Here is a 15,864-nt window from a genome sequence, read left to right on the forward strand (position 1 = left end):
TGTATAGACTGGACCGCAACGCTGGCATGGACCACGGCAGGTGGAGACAGTGCATACGACGGAGAAGGCTGATGGCTTGACGACATAAAAGAACACCCAAATCTTTTGTTTTAGATTTCTTTCGTCTCTTCTATACTGCCTTTTTCCATGACTAGAAAAGTAGAAACCATGTCCACATTCTAAAATGACTTTTCCCCAAAAAACAAGCATCAACTTAACCTTGGGCAAAGCAAGCTCCTAGGGTTAAACTTAAAGACTATGTAAGCACACAGATTCACAACTTTTCATAGTATCAAGTTATCAACATACTCGTATGACATATCTATGCATAATACATAACTCTACTTATATTACAACACGCCGTCTGAAAAATAAAAATATATATACAGCATAGTGCATAACTAAACACGTTATTGCATACGAGTATTACATACATCATGTTGTATTAGTATAGCGAAATACAAAAGAAATGAGATGGGGAACATATACAAAGGTTTTATATAACCTATATGCTAAAAGCATGACAAGTCTACAATCTATACTTCATAGAATATGGGAACCAGCATTTCAAAAGTTGTTTCAAGCCAAAATTATTTTTGAGGGAAGACAAGCTTCATGTACCTGTTCTTCCATATACTGCGCCTCACAAGTAGCAATCATCACAGTAGAATTAGCAGTAAGCTGATATCGTTTTTGAGCTTCAGCAAACCCTTTGCTAAGAACCTGGTCAATCCAATCCTTGACTTCTTTATCACCGTCACATAAGCACGCCGTCATAATTATCTGATCCAGGACTTTTGGCTCAATTTCCAGCAAGCACTTGGACTCGATCACATCATTGAAGCTCGAGTGAACCAATTTTAATATTTTCGTAGCCAATGTCTCGTAATCAAAAGGGTCAAAATCTAGTTTCACCAAAAACTTACTTATCTGATCTGAGAAATCCTCCAACCAAAAATCAGATCTTTCAGACAAATACTCTGCATCATCAGTTTCTCCTATGTTGGTGTTATCAGCTTCACTAGTTTCAGCCGGAAGGTTTAAGTCAAGGGACATATTAGATCCCTTGTGGGGCCGCTTGACGTGATCCATGCTAATTAATTGCTCTGTTTTCTCATCTGAACCATTGAGCTTCCTCTTGTTCAAGAAGATTTGACAATCTTTCGTTTCATGTAAAGTGTAATCTTCATCACCTTTAACAACAATTTGAAGTGGATAGCCCTTTGCCCTTCCAATTCTCTCCTCGGGGAAGCTCAATGGCTTCTCACTCAAATAGAGAGTTGAGTTATTCTCTTTAGAAATCGAGGTCAGCACGAAAATTCTATTGTTAGTAGCAACTTCCCTACCATGTGAATCTGAAAATTTACCAACTTTAATGGCCTGCAACAAGCTTCGCTGAAGTAGTGGATCTGCAGAATGGACATTTTCAAACAGAACAACACAGGATGGGGTCTTACGCAATTCCTCAGCAATGTGATCAACTATAGTCTTGCCTCGAGATCTTGCCTCGGCCCCATTTACTATTTGGTAACCTAAGACTGTTTTTTGACAGAAGATCATATCACTAGAGCATAAATCTACATGAATGAAGTTCTTCTTGCTTCCATACAAAATCTCAGCTAGGGCCATCGCAGTTTTCCTCTTACCAAAAATGTCAGGTCCACTAAAATTCAGCCAAATATCTCCTCTGAGACCTGACTTTTGGTGCCTTCCATCACTTGTCCAGGAATGAGCTAGTATCTGACTGATGATTCTGAGAGCTTCACATTGCCGGCCAACTCGTTCAAATAGAGCTTTGAAAAGTTCCTTAGTGTTATTCGCAGAATGCTCATATGCTTTCTTTTGTTGCTTCGAAGCTTGAGAAAACAATTTTAACCCCAAATCCGTGGCTACAGAAACTACAGAGGAGGGAGATGTTTGACCATCGTCCACACCTGAAATGCAGAGACTGTACGGAGACGATCCACCAGCAAGAAGATGCTCAGGTCTTGGAGGACTTTCTGATAGTTTACTAGGTAAAATGCCACTATTCAATGACCTTAAAAGGGGTATTTTGCTTGATTGACAGAACAAATGTTTCTGTAAATCCATGGACGTCCAAGGCCCAATGGTAGTGCAGCTTCTCTCATTGTTAACATTTTTTACCTTTTCTTTACGACAGTGGAAGAGTACATCAGTAGGAAGTTGAAAAGATTCTGGAATAACTTCTTGCTTGGGTGATGGTTGAGTATTGTTTTGAGGGCAATGTTTTCTCTGCAAAGCTGCTACTGGAGCATTTAACAGCACTTTGCTACCTTCAGCCTGCACTGAAGAGATACAATATGGTTTACACACAAAAAATTATACAACACCAGCATGTATTCAAACATGAGCAACAAATTACACAATCACCTATCCTTTGAAAAACAATTACCAGGGTGATTCGCACAAATCAATCATATCCAGACTAAATGACTACCATATTTAATAAATGCATGCATTACAGAAAAACCTTCCTAACAATTAGGGTGTGTTCTCTTCACTGGATGAAACCTGAACTAAACTTATATGAACTTATCTCAAATGAACTTGTGTGAAGTTATTGGCTCTAATTAAACCCGATTTACCTGATAGGGAACTGATTGGAACTTATTATGTCCGATCAAATATGATTTCTAGAGAGTAAACTTGAGAGAGTAAACTTTTTTGTCTATAATAGCACCCTGATTAACCTATGATTAACAACCATCAAAGCTAAGCTTGGAAAGTCCTTAACTCGGAAAAAGCTTCTTATAATTTATTTTTTTATCTTCTCAAAACCTATTTTACAATCTAAATACGATTTTTTCATGAAATACCCCCGACGTTTCATGTAATGCACCAAATACCCACTAAATTTCCAAAATACACCAAATACCCCTGATTTTTCAGAAATTCACCAAATACCCTAATTTCTAACAAAGTCTCACTCCATTAGTCATTAGTGTTAATTAACCCCTGCAAAAAAGGGACTTCGTCAAGGTGACCCTATGTCTCTGTATCTTTTTGCCATGGGAATGGAATACTTGTCCCGATGACTTCATAACATTTCTGCTGAAAAAAGGTTTCGTTTTCACCCTCTTAAAAAATTAAACATCACACACGTGATGTTTCTTGATGATCTATTATTATTCTCTAGGGCTGATGAAAGCTCTATTTAGTTGCTTCTTGAGGCTTTTTCTAAGTTTTCTCTTGCTTCTGGTCTGTGCTAACTCTGAGAAGAGCAATGTTTGCATTGCTGGTGTTCTGCCCTGAGAGAATGGTAAATGGCTTGAGGATGGCTACAGGAACTTTCCCCTTCAAGTACTTAGGTGTCCTTCTCACTAACAGGAAATTGAGCTTCAATAATTGCAAACCCCTCATCGATAAGACAGTGGCTAGAATAAGGAGTTGGAATGCAAAATTCCTTTTATGCAGGTAGGATACAACTGATTAAATCAGTCCTCTTTGGTATTCAACTATATTGGTGCCAAATTTTTGTAATGCCTAAGTAGGTCACGCTGGAGGAATTGCATAGTATTCTTGTGGACTGGTGGGGATTAGACCTGGTTATTAGACAGGGTAGTCCAATGGATATAGGGTAGGGTCAAGTTAATAGGGCTTTTATTGGGTAGGGCCTTTATTGGACAGGGCCTTTATTTTATAGGGTCAAACTTATACCGCAATAATTATGAAAACTAAAATAGTAATGATACAAAAAATTGTGCGTATAGATTTGTATTCACTTGTACTTGCACATAGCTCTCTTTTTTCTCATTTTTCATTGCTTGTTTATTGATCCGCCACTAACGACCCGCTATTGACCTGCGACCCGCTTTTGACCCACCCATTATTGACCCGCTAAAAATGACCCTTACAATACCCGACCCGCTTTTGACCCGCACCGATCTTGACCCGACCCGCCCGATAACCAGGTCTGGGGATGCAAATTCTAGGAAAGCATCAGTTTCTTGGGATCAACTTTGTTTGCCAAAAAGCTGTGTAAGATGGAATTAGAAAGACTTGGGCATATGGAACAAAGCTGCGGTCATTAAACATTGTTGGGCCTTGTCGGCGTTGTCGCTCAAACAAGACAGATTATGGGACAAATGGATTCACACCTAATGCCTATCCCTAACGGTCTTACTTGGTCCATGAGGAAAATATGGCATTGTAGGGGAATTCTACAACAAGCTGGTGATACAGATAAATACAGTACCAATGGTCAATTTAAGATTCAGAAAATGTACAAATTTCTTAGACCATCCGGCATTACAGTGGACTGGAAGCGGCTAATTTGCAATAGTAAGGCTAGCCCAAAGAGTACTTTTATTGTGTGGCTAGCTGTTCAGAACAGGTTAGCTACTAAAAAGACACTTCTGAAGTGGAATCTGAGCATAAATGGGAGTTGTTGCTTCTGCCAGAATCATGCTGAAACAACACAACACCTGTTTTTTGGATGTAAATTTTCTCAGGAAGTTTGGAGTAGTGTTGATCAGAATTGGATTCCACAGACATGTTAGAACATTTGAAGAGGAGGTGCAGTGGGCTGCTACGTGGGCTGCTAAGAGATCCAGAAGCACGAGAAGCAGAGACAAGGTTTGCAGCATGACATTCACAGAAACAATTTACAACTTCTGGTTACAAAGGAAAAAAACATTTTCGACAACAAACTGAATCAAATTTTCAGTAGAATTTTGTTTCATGTAGTAGCTGTAAGATGTACTAAGGAGATGAGAGCTTGTATTAGCTAAGTTGTGGCTGGTGGTATTCCTCATCCCTTTCTAGAAGGTGGGGGTTTTCCACTTTTAAGCCTTGGAGTAGTGTCGTTATGGTGGTTGTATTCTTTACTTGGTAAGTAATAAATCATTTATTTGCCAAAAAAAAAAAAAAGCTTATTAAACCTAATTAACCTCCTTACTAATTAAATTTGTACTATATATTAAAAGGCGTTTTTAAAAAAGTTTATGTGACACGTGGCGCTCTGTTTATTTATGAGCCCATTCGCTCCATGCAAAAAATATATATAAGTAAATGTGAATGATATTAGTGTAGTAACCCGAGACATCGCCCGAGCCCAAAAACTAGTTAACCCCTAATTAACTGCTTACCTTCTCTCCTCCCTCTCCCCAACATTACAGCCACCCACTGCCATTTAAAAGCACTACATTACCACCACCGCTCATGAAATTGTCCCCTAATTGACTCCACCACAACTCCACCATTACTCCTCAATTAAATCCCCCTAACGGTCTGATCGTTTTCCCTACAAGTACTCTTCTGGATCTCCGGGAGCTAAGTAAACCCAATACAACCAATTTTTTTTTAAAAGATCTTTTTTAGCAACTTTTGAAGAAAATTTCGGAAATCACTGAGGTGAAACTTGTGTGTGGGATTGATTGTTGAAAGGAATGATGTTGACCTTAATCGGTGTGTTGTAAGGTAATGTGGCCTAGGTTGCTGGTTGCTTAAAACATGCCGCTTTGCATAGCCTTACTCTATCTTCTAAGTAAATTGGCTTTTCCTTATCATGAATTGGGGTAAACAGTGTCACCCCCCATCTACAGAATTTTCTATGTACTCGTGCAAGTGTCATGATGTCATCACCTCATTTCATTGGTCGAAAGTCCAATGAGTACAAAAAAGAAATACTGTATCCCTTTGTTAGATTCTTTAGTTTCGCATTGGAAGTTCCAGACTCCTGATCTTCCCCTAATAGTAAAAGGACGGTTGATGAAAGACTCTCTCTCTTGTATCTTCACTCAGTTTGTTCCAGTTTGTCTATTTGGGACGAGAAGGAAGCCCACATACATGAGGAGAAGGATAGTGGTCGTAGATCAGATGCTTTCTGGGAGAATTGCAAGTTCAAGCAGCTAATGCTTTGGTCATTCAGTCCTGGAAAATCAGGGGTTTCGGCCGGTTTCACCTACTAAGTACTAACTATTGGGTTTGGACCAATGACTCTTTGTTGTATGAAAGCTAGTTTCTAACAACTGAGTTAAGTAGGTCAAGTCAGAGAAATACTCCACTATAAGACTATAAGAGAGTCTTGTAACCATAGTTCTGATGCACATATTCAGAGCATAAAGAGGATTGGGATTGCTAAGAAAGAAAAAACGTTATCACTATACGAAATGATATAGCGGTTAACACCCTAATATCAGCCACTTACCAGTAGAATGGTGAGCGTATCCGAGTAACATCATTTTAGATCGAGTTATATAAGTTGTTGAGCCATGTCCAGTAACATGAAAGGCATATCCTGCGTTACAGATGAAGATCTAGATTTGACTGATTGAGTGCCTCAAGGAGATCCAGTTGATTTGGGTTATGTACCGGCACCATCAAAATCATCAATAGCTTATTATCGCCCTTTTCCCCAATATTCTTTGCAGGTTGGTAGCCAGTAATGAATTACTGCACTAGCACCTTTTCGAAAAAATCTTAAGACTCCGGAGGTTCTATCCTAAACTTACTTATCTTTTTCCTCAACCCGAAATCCCCAAAGTGAGCTTTAAACACGGGGTCAATGAGCTTGTGAGGTAGAGAGAGACCTTCCATTGATTCTCCTTCTTAACTTCCTTCGCCATAAAGCCTCTTCAAGACTATCAGATCAAAATGGTTGACGAAAGACAAAAGAAGTGACTTTCAATGTTTAATCAAACAAAATTATACCTGGAGAGTGGGACATAGACTGATGAGAACAAAAGTCATTTCTACCAATCTACGGTCATTGATTAGATGACTAGAAAGAATAGACAGTACAAGTGTATGAAAATGTGGGAAAATGTGGTAGAGCACTTTTTCTTAAGGCATTCAATGAGGCACTAAGTGTTTTCAACCATAGTTAAGGACTTAAGGGTCACTGTTTAGAATGCAATATTTTTCTTTACTCCGTGAAGAATTTGCCAAAGCACGAGGACAACACGTAGAATTTCCTTAGAGAAAATATGTGCGGCTCTTTGAACAAAATTAGCAATTGTACACCAATTTTTTTAGAACATATTAAATAAGTTTTGTCCACTTCTGATGGAGCCAAAGATTCATTTGTTCTTTTAGCTTTGGGATATAATGGACTAAATTAAAATGGCTCTCAAACATCTTCGCCTCTTCCCATGAAATAGAAGATGGTTGTCCCGCTATCGCCTATGGGTCAATTGGAAACAATTTCTTGCAATTGCAAGGGTAAGGCTGCGTAAGGCTGACCCCCCCCCCCCCCTATCCCGCTGCGGAAGCCTCTCTGAAAGCAATGGGGTAATGATAATAATAATGATTGAATTTAGTATGCGTAACTTCAATAGGGACTCAAAGGAAAGGCTAGGCGCAACAAGACACCTATCGTCTTAGTGCACATTGAGCTTCTTTATACATCAAAAAGTACATGTATGCCCATTGTTACCCATATAATTTTTTACTCCATAGTCCAAAATAAAGATACAAGCTTTGTTATTCTAATGTAATGGGATAAAAGTCATCCCCGATGACTAAACAATTATTCGTTAAACCTTATTTGATTTTTATTTTCATACGCTCAATTAGACATGCCAAACCATCCATGGGTTGATGCATATGCACGGGACATTTCAAAACTTTTCATATCCTTTATTGCTTAATCAGATTTTGCTCATGAGTTTTTTTGTTTCACTTGGGACGGTTTTCTCAATTTAGGCGTAATTTACATTTCAGTTTAATGTATGTTAGCTTTCCTAATTCAAGTAGGATTAAGAGTTGTTTTCCTAAACCTATTAGGATTTAGTATTAGCTTTCCTATGCGAGTTGGATTAGTTTTTAATTTGTTGTTTTTGTTAGGATTTATTTTGCGTGTGCTTTTGAGTTTCTAAATCTTCGAGGACTCCTAATCTAACCGCATCCACTAGCCTATTTAAAGGCCTTGGAGGTTCATGAATACAAATGAGATTTGAATATCTTCTAGTTGCTCGCCTAAAGTTCACTTTTGCGATTCATGAATATCTTCTAGTATGCGACTAAGAAGAGACCTCTCAACTTGCGATAATTGAGATCTATCCTTGGATTTATACATCCTCCATCAAGCTTTCGTCCACCACTCATATGAGTTCGTGAAATTGAACCTTAAACCAATTAAAGCTTTGATCTTTTACCCAAAAAACGAGTTTATAACAATGTATAAAAATGCGTCGGCGTTTGGAGCTAGCTCCCTTTGTGGTCTCAGACTCTCAGCGAGGCGATTTAAATGATGCACAACTAAGGCGCACAAAAGCACACTCGCCAGACGCAAACCATTATTTAACAATTACTTTTTATTGTTTATTAGGTGCGCCTTACTTCAATGAGGTGCGCCTTGAGAACTCGAAGTCGCCTAGGTGCGCCTTGAGCCTTTTCATACATTTGTTTATATTACATAAATCAAAGAGAGTTCTTTTCCCGTGATTCAATATATACCATGGGCATAATCAAGTTTGTTTAAGTACAAAACTATTTGGCTAATTTTCCATTTCAAACAATACATCTAGCCATGTTAACTAAGCTTGCAACTAAATATAAATGAAATGAGCAATCTTCACCGGCCTATCTTTTTTTTCTTGGTTATGGAAGAAAATATATTTTCCGCCTATTGGTAATCCTTTTATGGAGCTCTTTTGGATAAAAAGATTTGGAAGGAAAGGAAGAGAAAGGAAATTGAGGTGTATTTTCCTTTGTTTGGATAGCAAATTAGGGGGTTGAGGGAAATGAAGGGGACAAAAATGAAAGTTATTTCTTCTCTATATTGTTTAAGAAAGAGATCTTTTCAAAATTGGAAAGATTTAGTAGAAAAATGGAAACATTAGGCTTATCATATAAAACGACTATTTTACCTTACTAGTTCTATTGTTTCTCCCACTACTACTTCTCTCTTTCTTCGCTCATCCAAATCCTCTTACTTTCTCTCTCCACCTCTCCTCTACAATAGATTATATCAAATTGCTTCCTAGATTCAAAAAGAAGATTTAAAAATCAGCGTTGTTGAAGAAACTATTTTGGCATCATCAATGACACGAAGGTATTCAGCAACTTTGATACAAAAGAAGGGTCAAAGACGGAGTTGGAGGTGGTGAGGAACTAAGGGGTGAGAGAAGAGGTTGCTGCACATCAACCTACTCCTCCGATAATTCAGACGTATGCAAAAAGAGGGAAATGACATCTGCCACTACAGGACAATGGGGGAGCAAAACACAACCCCCGGGAGAAGTGAGGAACCACTACCAATAGTGGATGCAGCCCTATTGTTCATTAAAGCATCTTGTCTCGTTTAAGCTACTGCTTGCTTTGTCTTAGTTGCTTTTTCTTAATTACTTTTGTCTGTACTGGGTGAGTTGTAATTAAAAGGGGAAGGGAAGGGAGGCAGAGATTATCTTGGAAAGTATTTGGGTAACCTTGGGAGAAAGAGAACCTCTCGGAAGTTCTCAACTTGTAATCAAAGATTTATGCTTTATCAATTCCACAACCATTCAATCTTCCTCTAATATTGAGTGTTTTACTGCTATTCTATCATACCTGATAAATAGAGAAGTTCGTTGCACAGGTTGAAAAGCATAAAGAAGGAATTTGACTACTCATGTTTGTTCTGCCTCTGTTTCAGCGGCTTCTTCCTCGATAGATGAAGGATAATAGAAAGCAAGAAGGATTCCCTTCCCTTCTTTTCCCTCTTACCCTTTGATATTGCTTATATCCCGATTTACTAGACACATTTATTTCTTTCTTTAAATGACATGAACCCACCATCTTTTCACTTCCTCCTTTTTTTTAAGTTGCAACGTCTCTCTCCTAAAGTTGGCCAATGCATGATTTCAATCACCAAAATCTCTAATTACCAATCAGTAAAAGTTAAAAAATTTGACATTGTGAAAATATACTTTGAGAGGAATCTAACAAGACCCATGTTAGAGTAAAGTAATAGTGCAAAAGAAAAACTTCACAACTAAAAATGCGGAGAAAGTATCAACTTTCATTGGGCCCATTTTCATTCCCACTTTCTAATAAAAAAAAAAATAAGACCCCCTACTCACACTCCTCAAAAAAATGCCCCACAACCCACCAAATATAGTAAAATAATACATCACTACCAGCTACAAAATAAAATAAGAATTCGATTAATTTGTCAAAAACTTGTGTCGGTCAAAGGGTGTCATGTAAATAGGGACATGGAAAGTATTCAAACAAAGGAATATATTTTTTCCTTCCCTCCAGCTCACCTCACTTCCCATTCCCTTACCTTTCCGACCCTCCCTTCCTTCCTAAATGCATATACAAACAACTTGTTAAGGATAAACATATAATCATACCTAAGATCATTGTAGGATGCGTGGGAAACTAAAAGGTTAATATGCTTCGTTTAGTATGTTTGGCACTAAGGAAGGCAAGATTCAGATACAATATAAACCCAATTAAAGGTTGTAATTTTGGAGGTGTATAAATATCACTCTTTGTATTCCTTGTTTTGTACACAACTGAAGATCCATGAAAGATACACATATAAGAGCATTTGCACCACTTTCAGCAATATACACATATAACTCAGAATCTCTTATGAATTTCCATAAAAAAAATATTGGAAGAGATAATACATACCTTTAGGTTGTCGGACATATTATTTGCACCACTTTCAGCAATATGCAGCCTAGGAGAAAGAGTGGTCTTCTGTTTATCATTAATTGAAACGGAAGTCATTTTTCCCTCAAAATTTTCACTGCTCATGCTGCCGCGAGTAACACATTGATATGAGCTGCTAAATGAACCCTTGATTTGAGGAGATGAAAAGAATCCACCAAGGGGAACAAATGATCCCATTAAGCTGTTAACATATCAAGGACATGCGACTGTGAGAAACAAGAATTCGGATGTCAAAGCAAACAGCATAATTTTCAAAAAGCTGGAATTACAGAAGTAAAACTATGGATGGCAATGGAAATGCCAGCTGAAGAATGCTAACAAAAATACATACTCCGCTGTTTGAGAAGAAAATGAACCAAAAGCAAAGCAGAACCATGAAATTGTTTTTTTAACAACAAATGATGCAGTCTGCAATTTAGTCATCAGTGTGGAGTGTGGACTCTTTAAGACCGAATTAATTTTAAACATATACGAAGTTATGGGAAGCAGCATGAGAGGTGCCATGTTTGCCAGATTTTTTACAACAAAGTATAGACATGGTTGTCTATCTAATAGATACTGTGTGACCAACAATTTAGGCATTCAACATTAACATTCAGACATGTCCATTGCCACCGTTCCTCCAACTTAATTTTAGCAATAGAGCTGCTACAGAAGACATGCAGTAGCAAATCCTCATGAATTGAAATCGTCATCGTGCCCCATCAAACAAAGATAAATCCGGCACAAACATGCAACAATCAAGAAAAGCATGCTCTGCTTCTGAGTAGTCTTAGGGTAGGGGTACAGGGGTTAGTTTTCATTTCTAGCCTTCAAGGTACCAGTAGTCCATAACAAGAAGAAGAATTCATCACTCTACAATAATCAATTTCAATTCCTCAAGGAGCACTAGAACCATAAAACCACATCTATTGTATCACATACTGCATATTAGTTGCAATGTGCTCACTTTCACCTTCATGAGAAAACGTCTGCCCACGTGTAAAAGCTAGAAGTACTGAACACATAAGATTGAAAAACATTTTTTTTAAAAAAAACAGAGAAGAAAAAGAAAAAGAGGCGCTGGAGTTGATCGGACAGACTAATCTATGAGATTGAAAAGTTTTAGGATCCATAGATGTATGAACATCCTATTCACAAGGAAATAGTCCATATATATCATCAGAATTCACCAAAAAGTACAAACTGTACAAGTAAAACAGAAAACAAGCTATGCACATCACAATTTATTTTTCTTTATTTTTTTCTCCCCCTAGGGAGAGTTGCCTCGGTATATTACACATACACATTGATGCAATTGCTGTCTTTTTTATTTAATATATTCTTCACTTTTATTGCATGAAAATTTCATTATCCAGGAAGAGATATAACATTTAATCCTTTTATACGTCCTAATTGTTGACACAGGATCTACCCACAGAAGAAATAAAATTTCGATTAATCTACTTGAGGATTAGGCCCTAATGCCCTATTCTTTGTATCGTAAAATTCCTGCCCTTATATGAACTCCTGCACTTATTAGCTGCTGTGAACTTATCCGAACTATTACTAAATTTATCTAACCATTTGATTTTGGCAGGCATATGCTAAGCTTATATGAGACATTGATCCTTACCTGAAGATATTTGAGCTCAATAGTCCCAAAACTTATGTTTATAATGTCATAGATGTAATATCACTGAACTATCATGATTTTCGTCGTGCGAGTTTAATGCATAATGACAGCAAATGTTGAGAATCTAAGTATTGTGCCTATTGTCTCTAATTCTCTATTCATTTAGTCCAAACTCGGTTCAAAAGAAATATCAAAGAATAATGACGGCACAGCAATGAGGACATCAAAATACCAAGCGGAGTAGATTAAGAGTTCTCGAGACGAATACTGGGAGAAAAACATAAACTAATTTTTATACAATAAAGCATCTCTGATCACAAAGTTCAAATTATCACTGCTTTAAATAGGAGTAGATTATCAGGTGCACTGTAAAGTAAGCTGGAGGTTTTACAAGTCCTGAAACTAGCAGTTTTCATACTAAGTATCAAAAAGATTCAAAATTGATGTAAAGCTGTAAAGCAAGACCATTGAAGAGCAACTTTACCTCGACTTTAAGCATGATTCTTCCACTGGTGGCCTGGGCAATGTGATCGGTATCGGCTGCAAATCCCAGTCCTTGTCTACTGACGGAAATCTATGTAAGAACTCCATACACATTTGATCATTAGCAGCAGAACCAATAAGCCATACTCTGGTATCATGAACCTCTAATAACTTGATTAACTTCCTCACAACATAATTCACCACATCCACTACACACCCATTATCCCCTCCAAGAAAACACTTGAGATTACCAAAACTTACCATCAAACCAGGCCCTAAGCATTGCTGCGCCATCAAATCCACTTCCCTAAGCCTCAAACTCACAGCCTCTAGACTCCAATTCTCGGTCATGAATTTTGACACATCTTTCTCAATTGAAACTACATTGATCCCATGTAGTTCCAAAGGCAAAAAACCGCCCTCCTTTCTTTTCTCTAAAACCTCCACAAAACCCTTAAGAACATCATTTGCAGTAACACCCACAAGCAATGGATTTCTCCCCTTATGCCTCACAAGAACCTCCCCAATCCTCCTATAATCACCCCCTTCATCCCCAAAACCTGAAATTGAAAACGGAAACGGAAACCGACAGCTACCCGGGTCGGGTAATCCACCAAAAATACTTGGTGGGTATCTTAAATAACCCTGAAATGGCCTCAAAAGAGCCAACTTTATATCAAAACTACAAAACCCAGCATCACTAAAGACACGACTAACTATTGGATCATCCAGAATTGATACAATCAGGTGTGGCAACTCCACCTTAACCCCACCTGATGAACAGCTCCCTACTTGCTCCTGATGATTTTTAACGGTGATTAAGCTATCAGGGTGCCTCCTCTGATTAGCCTGTGACCGTTTGATTGCAGCCATCAAAGAATTTGATATTTTAGGTTCATCAACACTAGGCTGTGAGATGGGTATTCTATCTAATGACACAGAAAGGCAAAAGTCCAAAGCTTTCAGCTGAACTTTTGGATAAAACGCAGCATTTTTTACCCTTACACAGGCTTCCCGGAGATGGGAAGGTGATAGAGCAAGGAAGGCAGATACGGCATGAAGCGACGTCGTTTGAGCATGTCCACGGCGGCGCGTAACTGACACTGCCTGATCAAGCGCGTGGGAAGCTTCGGTGTCAAGGAATTGCTTCACTGTGTTCACCGGAGTTGGCATACTGTTGCCTCCCCAATAGGGAACACCCAAAATCTCCAAAACAAAATAAAAAAATATTTAAAAATTAAACCTTGGGCCTTTTTTTTTTTTTTTTTTTGAAATATGGGAAATTAAAATAAAAAAGATTGCTCGGAATGAAAATGTAAAGGGGTGGGGTTTTGAATAATTTATTGTGCAGAAAAGGTGGAAGGAAATGTTGAAGGTGGAGAATGATGTTGAAGAGGGTGGTGGAAAGTGGGACCTTCATTGAGGCATTTTGTCGAACACATGGTAGGCATAGATTCGAGTATGATTTCATCTGAGAGATTTGGGGATTCTGTTTGTGATGTAAAATTGAAAAGCTTTTTCAGTTGATTTGCACTATTGGAGTGTCTGAAATGGGGATTACGGGTGAAAAAGGAGGTCAATAAAGCCAAGCTTCTTTTGTCAATTGGAATCCCACTTTCGTTGATGGATTTTTTGCATCTTTCTTTGGGTGTGGAGCAATTTGATTATGGCTCACTACCAAGTGAAGTAGCCACTAGCCTGAGGTGACTGAGTGAAGAGATTTTAGGTCATCATTCCAATTGAACGGCCAGTTTTTCCCTCTCATACTCTCAGGAGTCAGGCGTCTCTATGGGAAAGAGAAGGGGGCTTACTATTTACCGCCCCATATTACACAAAACCGCCCTATTTATTTATCCATATACTTTTCTTTTTACCTCACTCATTCAACATTTACCTTTATACCCGCCCCAAATCTAACCACCACCGGCGACCACCTCCGGCCACCATCGCCGGTCACTACCATCACGTCGTAGGCGACAAAATGCCCGAGTCTTCACAAGAGTTTTTTATTTTTTGTCCGGATTTTTTTTTACAAACTTATGCATTTTTTGCTTGTACCATGGTACAAGCTTATGAATTTTAAGCTTGTACCATGGTACAGACTTATGAGTTTTTAGCTTCGACCATGGTATTGACTATTTGACTTATACAGTTTAAGCTTGTACCATGGAAGAAGCTAAAAATTCATAAGCATGTACCATGGTACAAGCTAAATATTCATAAGTCTATATTGTTTAAGATTTTGATTTGTTGTTCCATTTAATTTAATGTAATCGGAGAAAAAAATAGAGACTTATGAATTTTTAGCACCTTCCATGATACGGGCTTATGAATTTTAAGCTCATTCCATGGTACAAGCTTAAATAAGTCAATACCATGGTCGAAGCTAAAAACTCATAAGTTTGTACCATGGTACAAGCTTAAAATTTATAAGCATGTACCATGGTACAAGCTAAAAATGCATAAGTTTCTAAAACAAATTCGGACAAAAAAAAAACTCTTGTGAAGACTCGGCCATTTTGTCGCCTACGACGTGATGGTGGTGTCCGGAGGTAGTGACCGACGATGGTGGCCGGAGGTGGTGGCCGGAGGTGGTGGGGTGGTGTGAGAGAATTGGAAAGTAAGATTAAGTAAGGGTATTAATGGAAAATAAGGGAAAATAGTGGGGCGGTTTGAGTAATATGGGGCGGCTTTTAGCGCTCCACAAGAGGATTTCCAACTTTCCACATCAATTCCACTATCTTGAGTCACTATTATGAGTCACGTCCTTTACTTTTCTACAATGTTGAGGTTGCCCATCACTCTCTCTCCTAATCTATACTTAGTCTATACATCTATACATCTATACATAGTATTTAAAGAGGAAAACCACAAACGATTAGATGACACGTGTCACCCCAACTTTCATCCACGGTTTTTTTTTTCAATTTGTCATTTTGTTGTTTGTTATACGAACTATTTTACAGTTTTTATACCTCTTTCACTTCATCTTCCTCATTCAATATCAATTCACCATTTAGTTTATGTGTTCATTCAACCTCTTTCACTTCATCTCCCTCTTCAACACTCAATATTAATTAACCATCTATTTTATATATTTTTCCAAATTTCAAATTTCAATCCTATATAAATCATATATT

The 15,864-nt window shown here is 38.0% G+C and overlaps 1 protein-coding gene across 1 annotated transcript; it reads right to left on the reverse strand.

Annotated features, from left to right (window-relative positions):
* Window positions 1-321: 321 nt before the first annotated feature.
* Window positions 322-14,480, reverse strand: LOC110801701 (protein SMAX1-LIKE 8). The gene is made up of 3 exons (XM_022007104.2): window positions 12,726-14,480; window positions 10,585-10,807; window positions 322-2,301 (listed from the first exon to the last, which is right to left on the reverse strand). Exons 1-3 carry the CDS (start codon window positions 13,895-13,897, stop codon window positions 580-582), a joined length of 3,117 nt encoding a protein of 1,038 aa, XP_021862796.2. The 5' UTR covers window positions 13,898-14,480; the 3' UTR covers window positions 322-579.
* Window positions 14,481-15,864: the final 1,384 nt, after the last annotated feature.

Source organism: Spinacia oleracea, chromosome 1 (assembly GCF_020520425.1).
Source record: "Spinacia oleracea cultivar Varoflay chromosome 1, BTI_SOV_V1, whole genome shotgun sequence".
Lineage (NCBI taxonomy): Eukaryota > Viridiplantae > Streptophyta > Magnoliopsida > Caryophyllales > Amaranthaceae > Spinacia > Spinacia oleracea.

Bases quoted from the DNA above. Each gene is read 5' to 3' on its own strand.
- LOC110801701 (XM_022007104.2), bottom strand. From the start codon at position 13,897: ATGCCAACTCCGGTGAACACAGTGAAGCAATTCCTTGACACCGAAGCT. The intron at 10,808-12,725 runs GTAAAGTTGCTC...ATATGTTAACAG, and splicing joins GAATCATGCTTAAAGTCGAG to CTTAATGGGATCATTTGTTC. The intron at 2,302-10,584 runs GTATGTATTATC...TCTTCAGTGCAG, and splicing joins ATATGTCCGACAACCTAAAG to GCTGAAGGTAGCAAAGTGCT.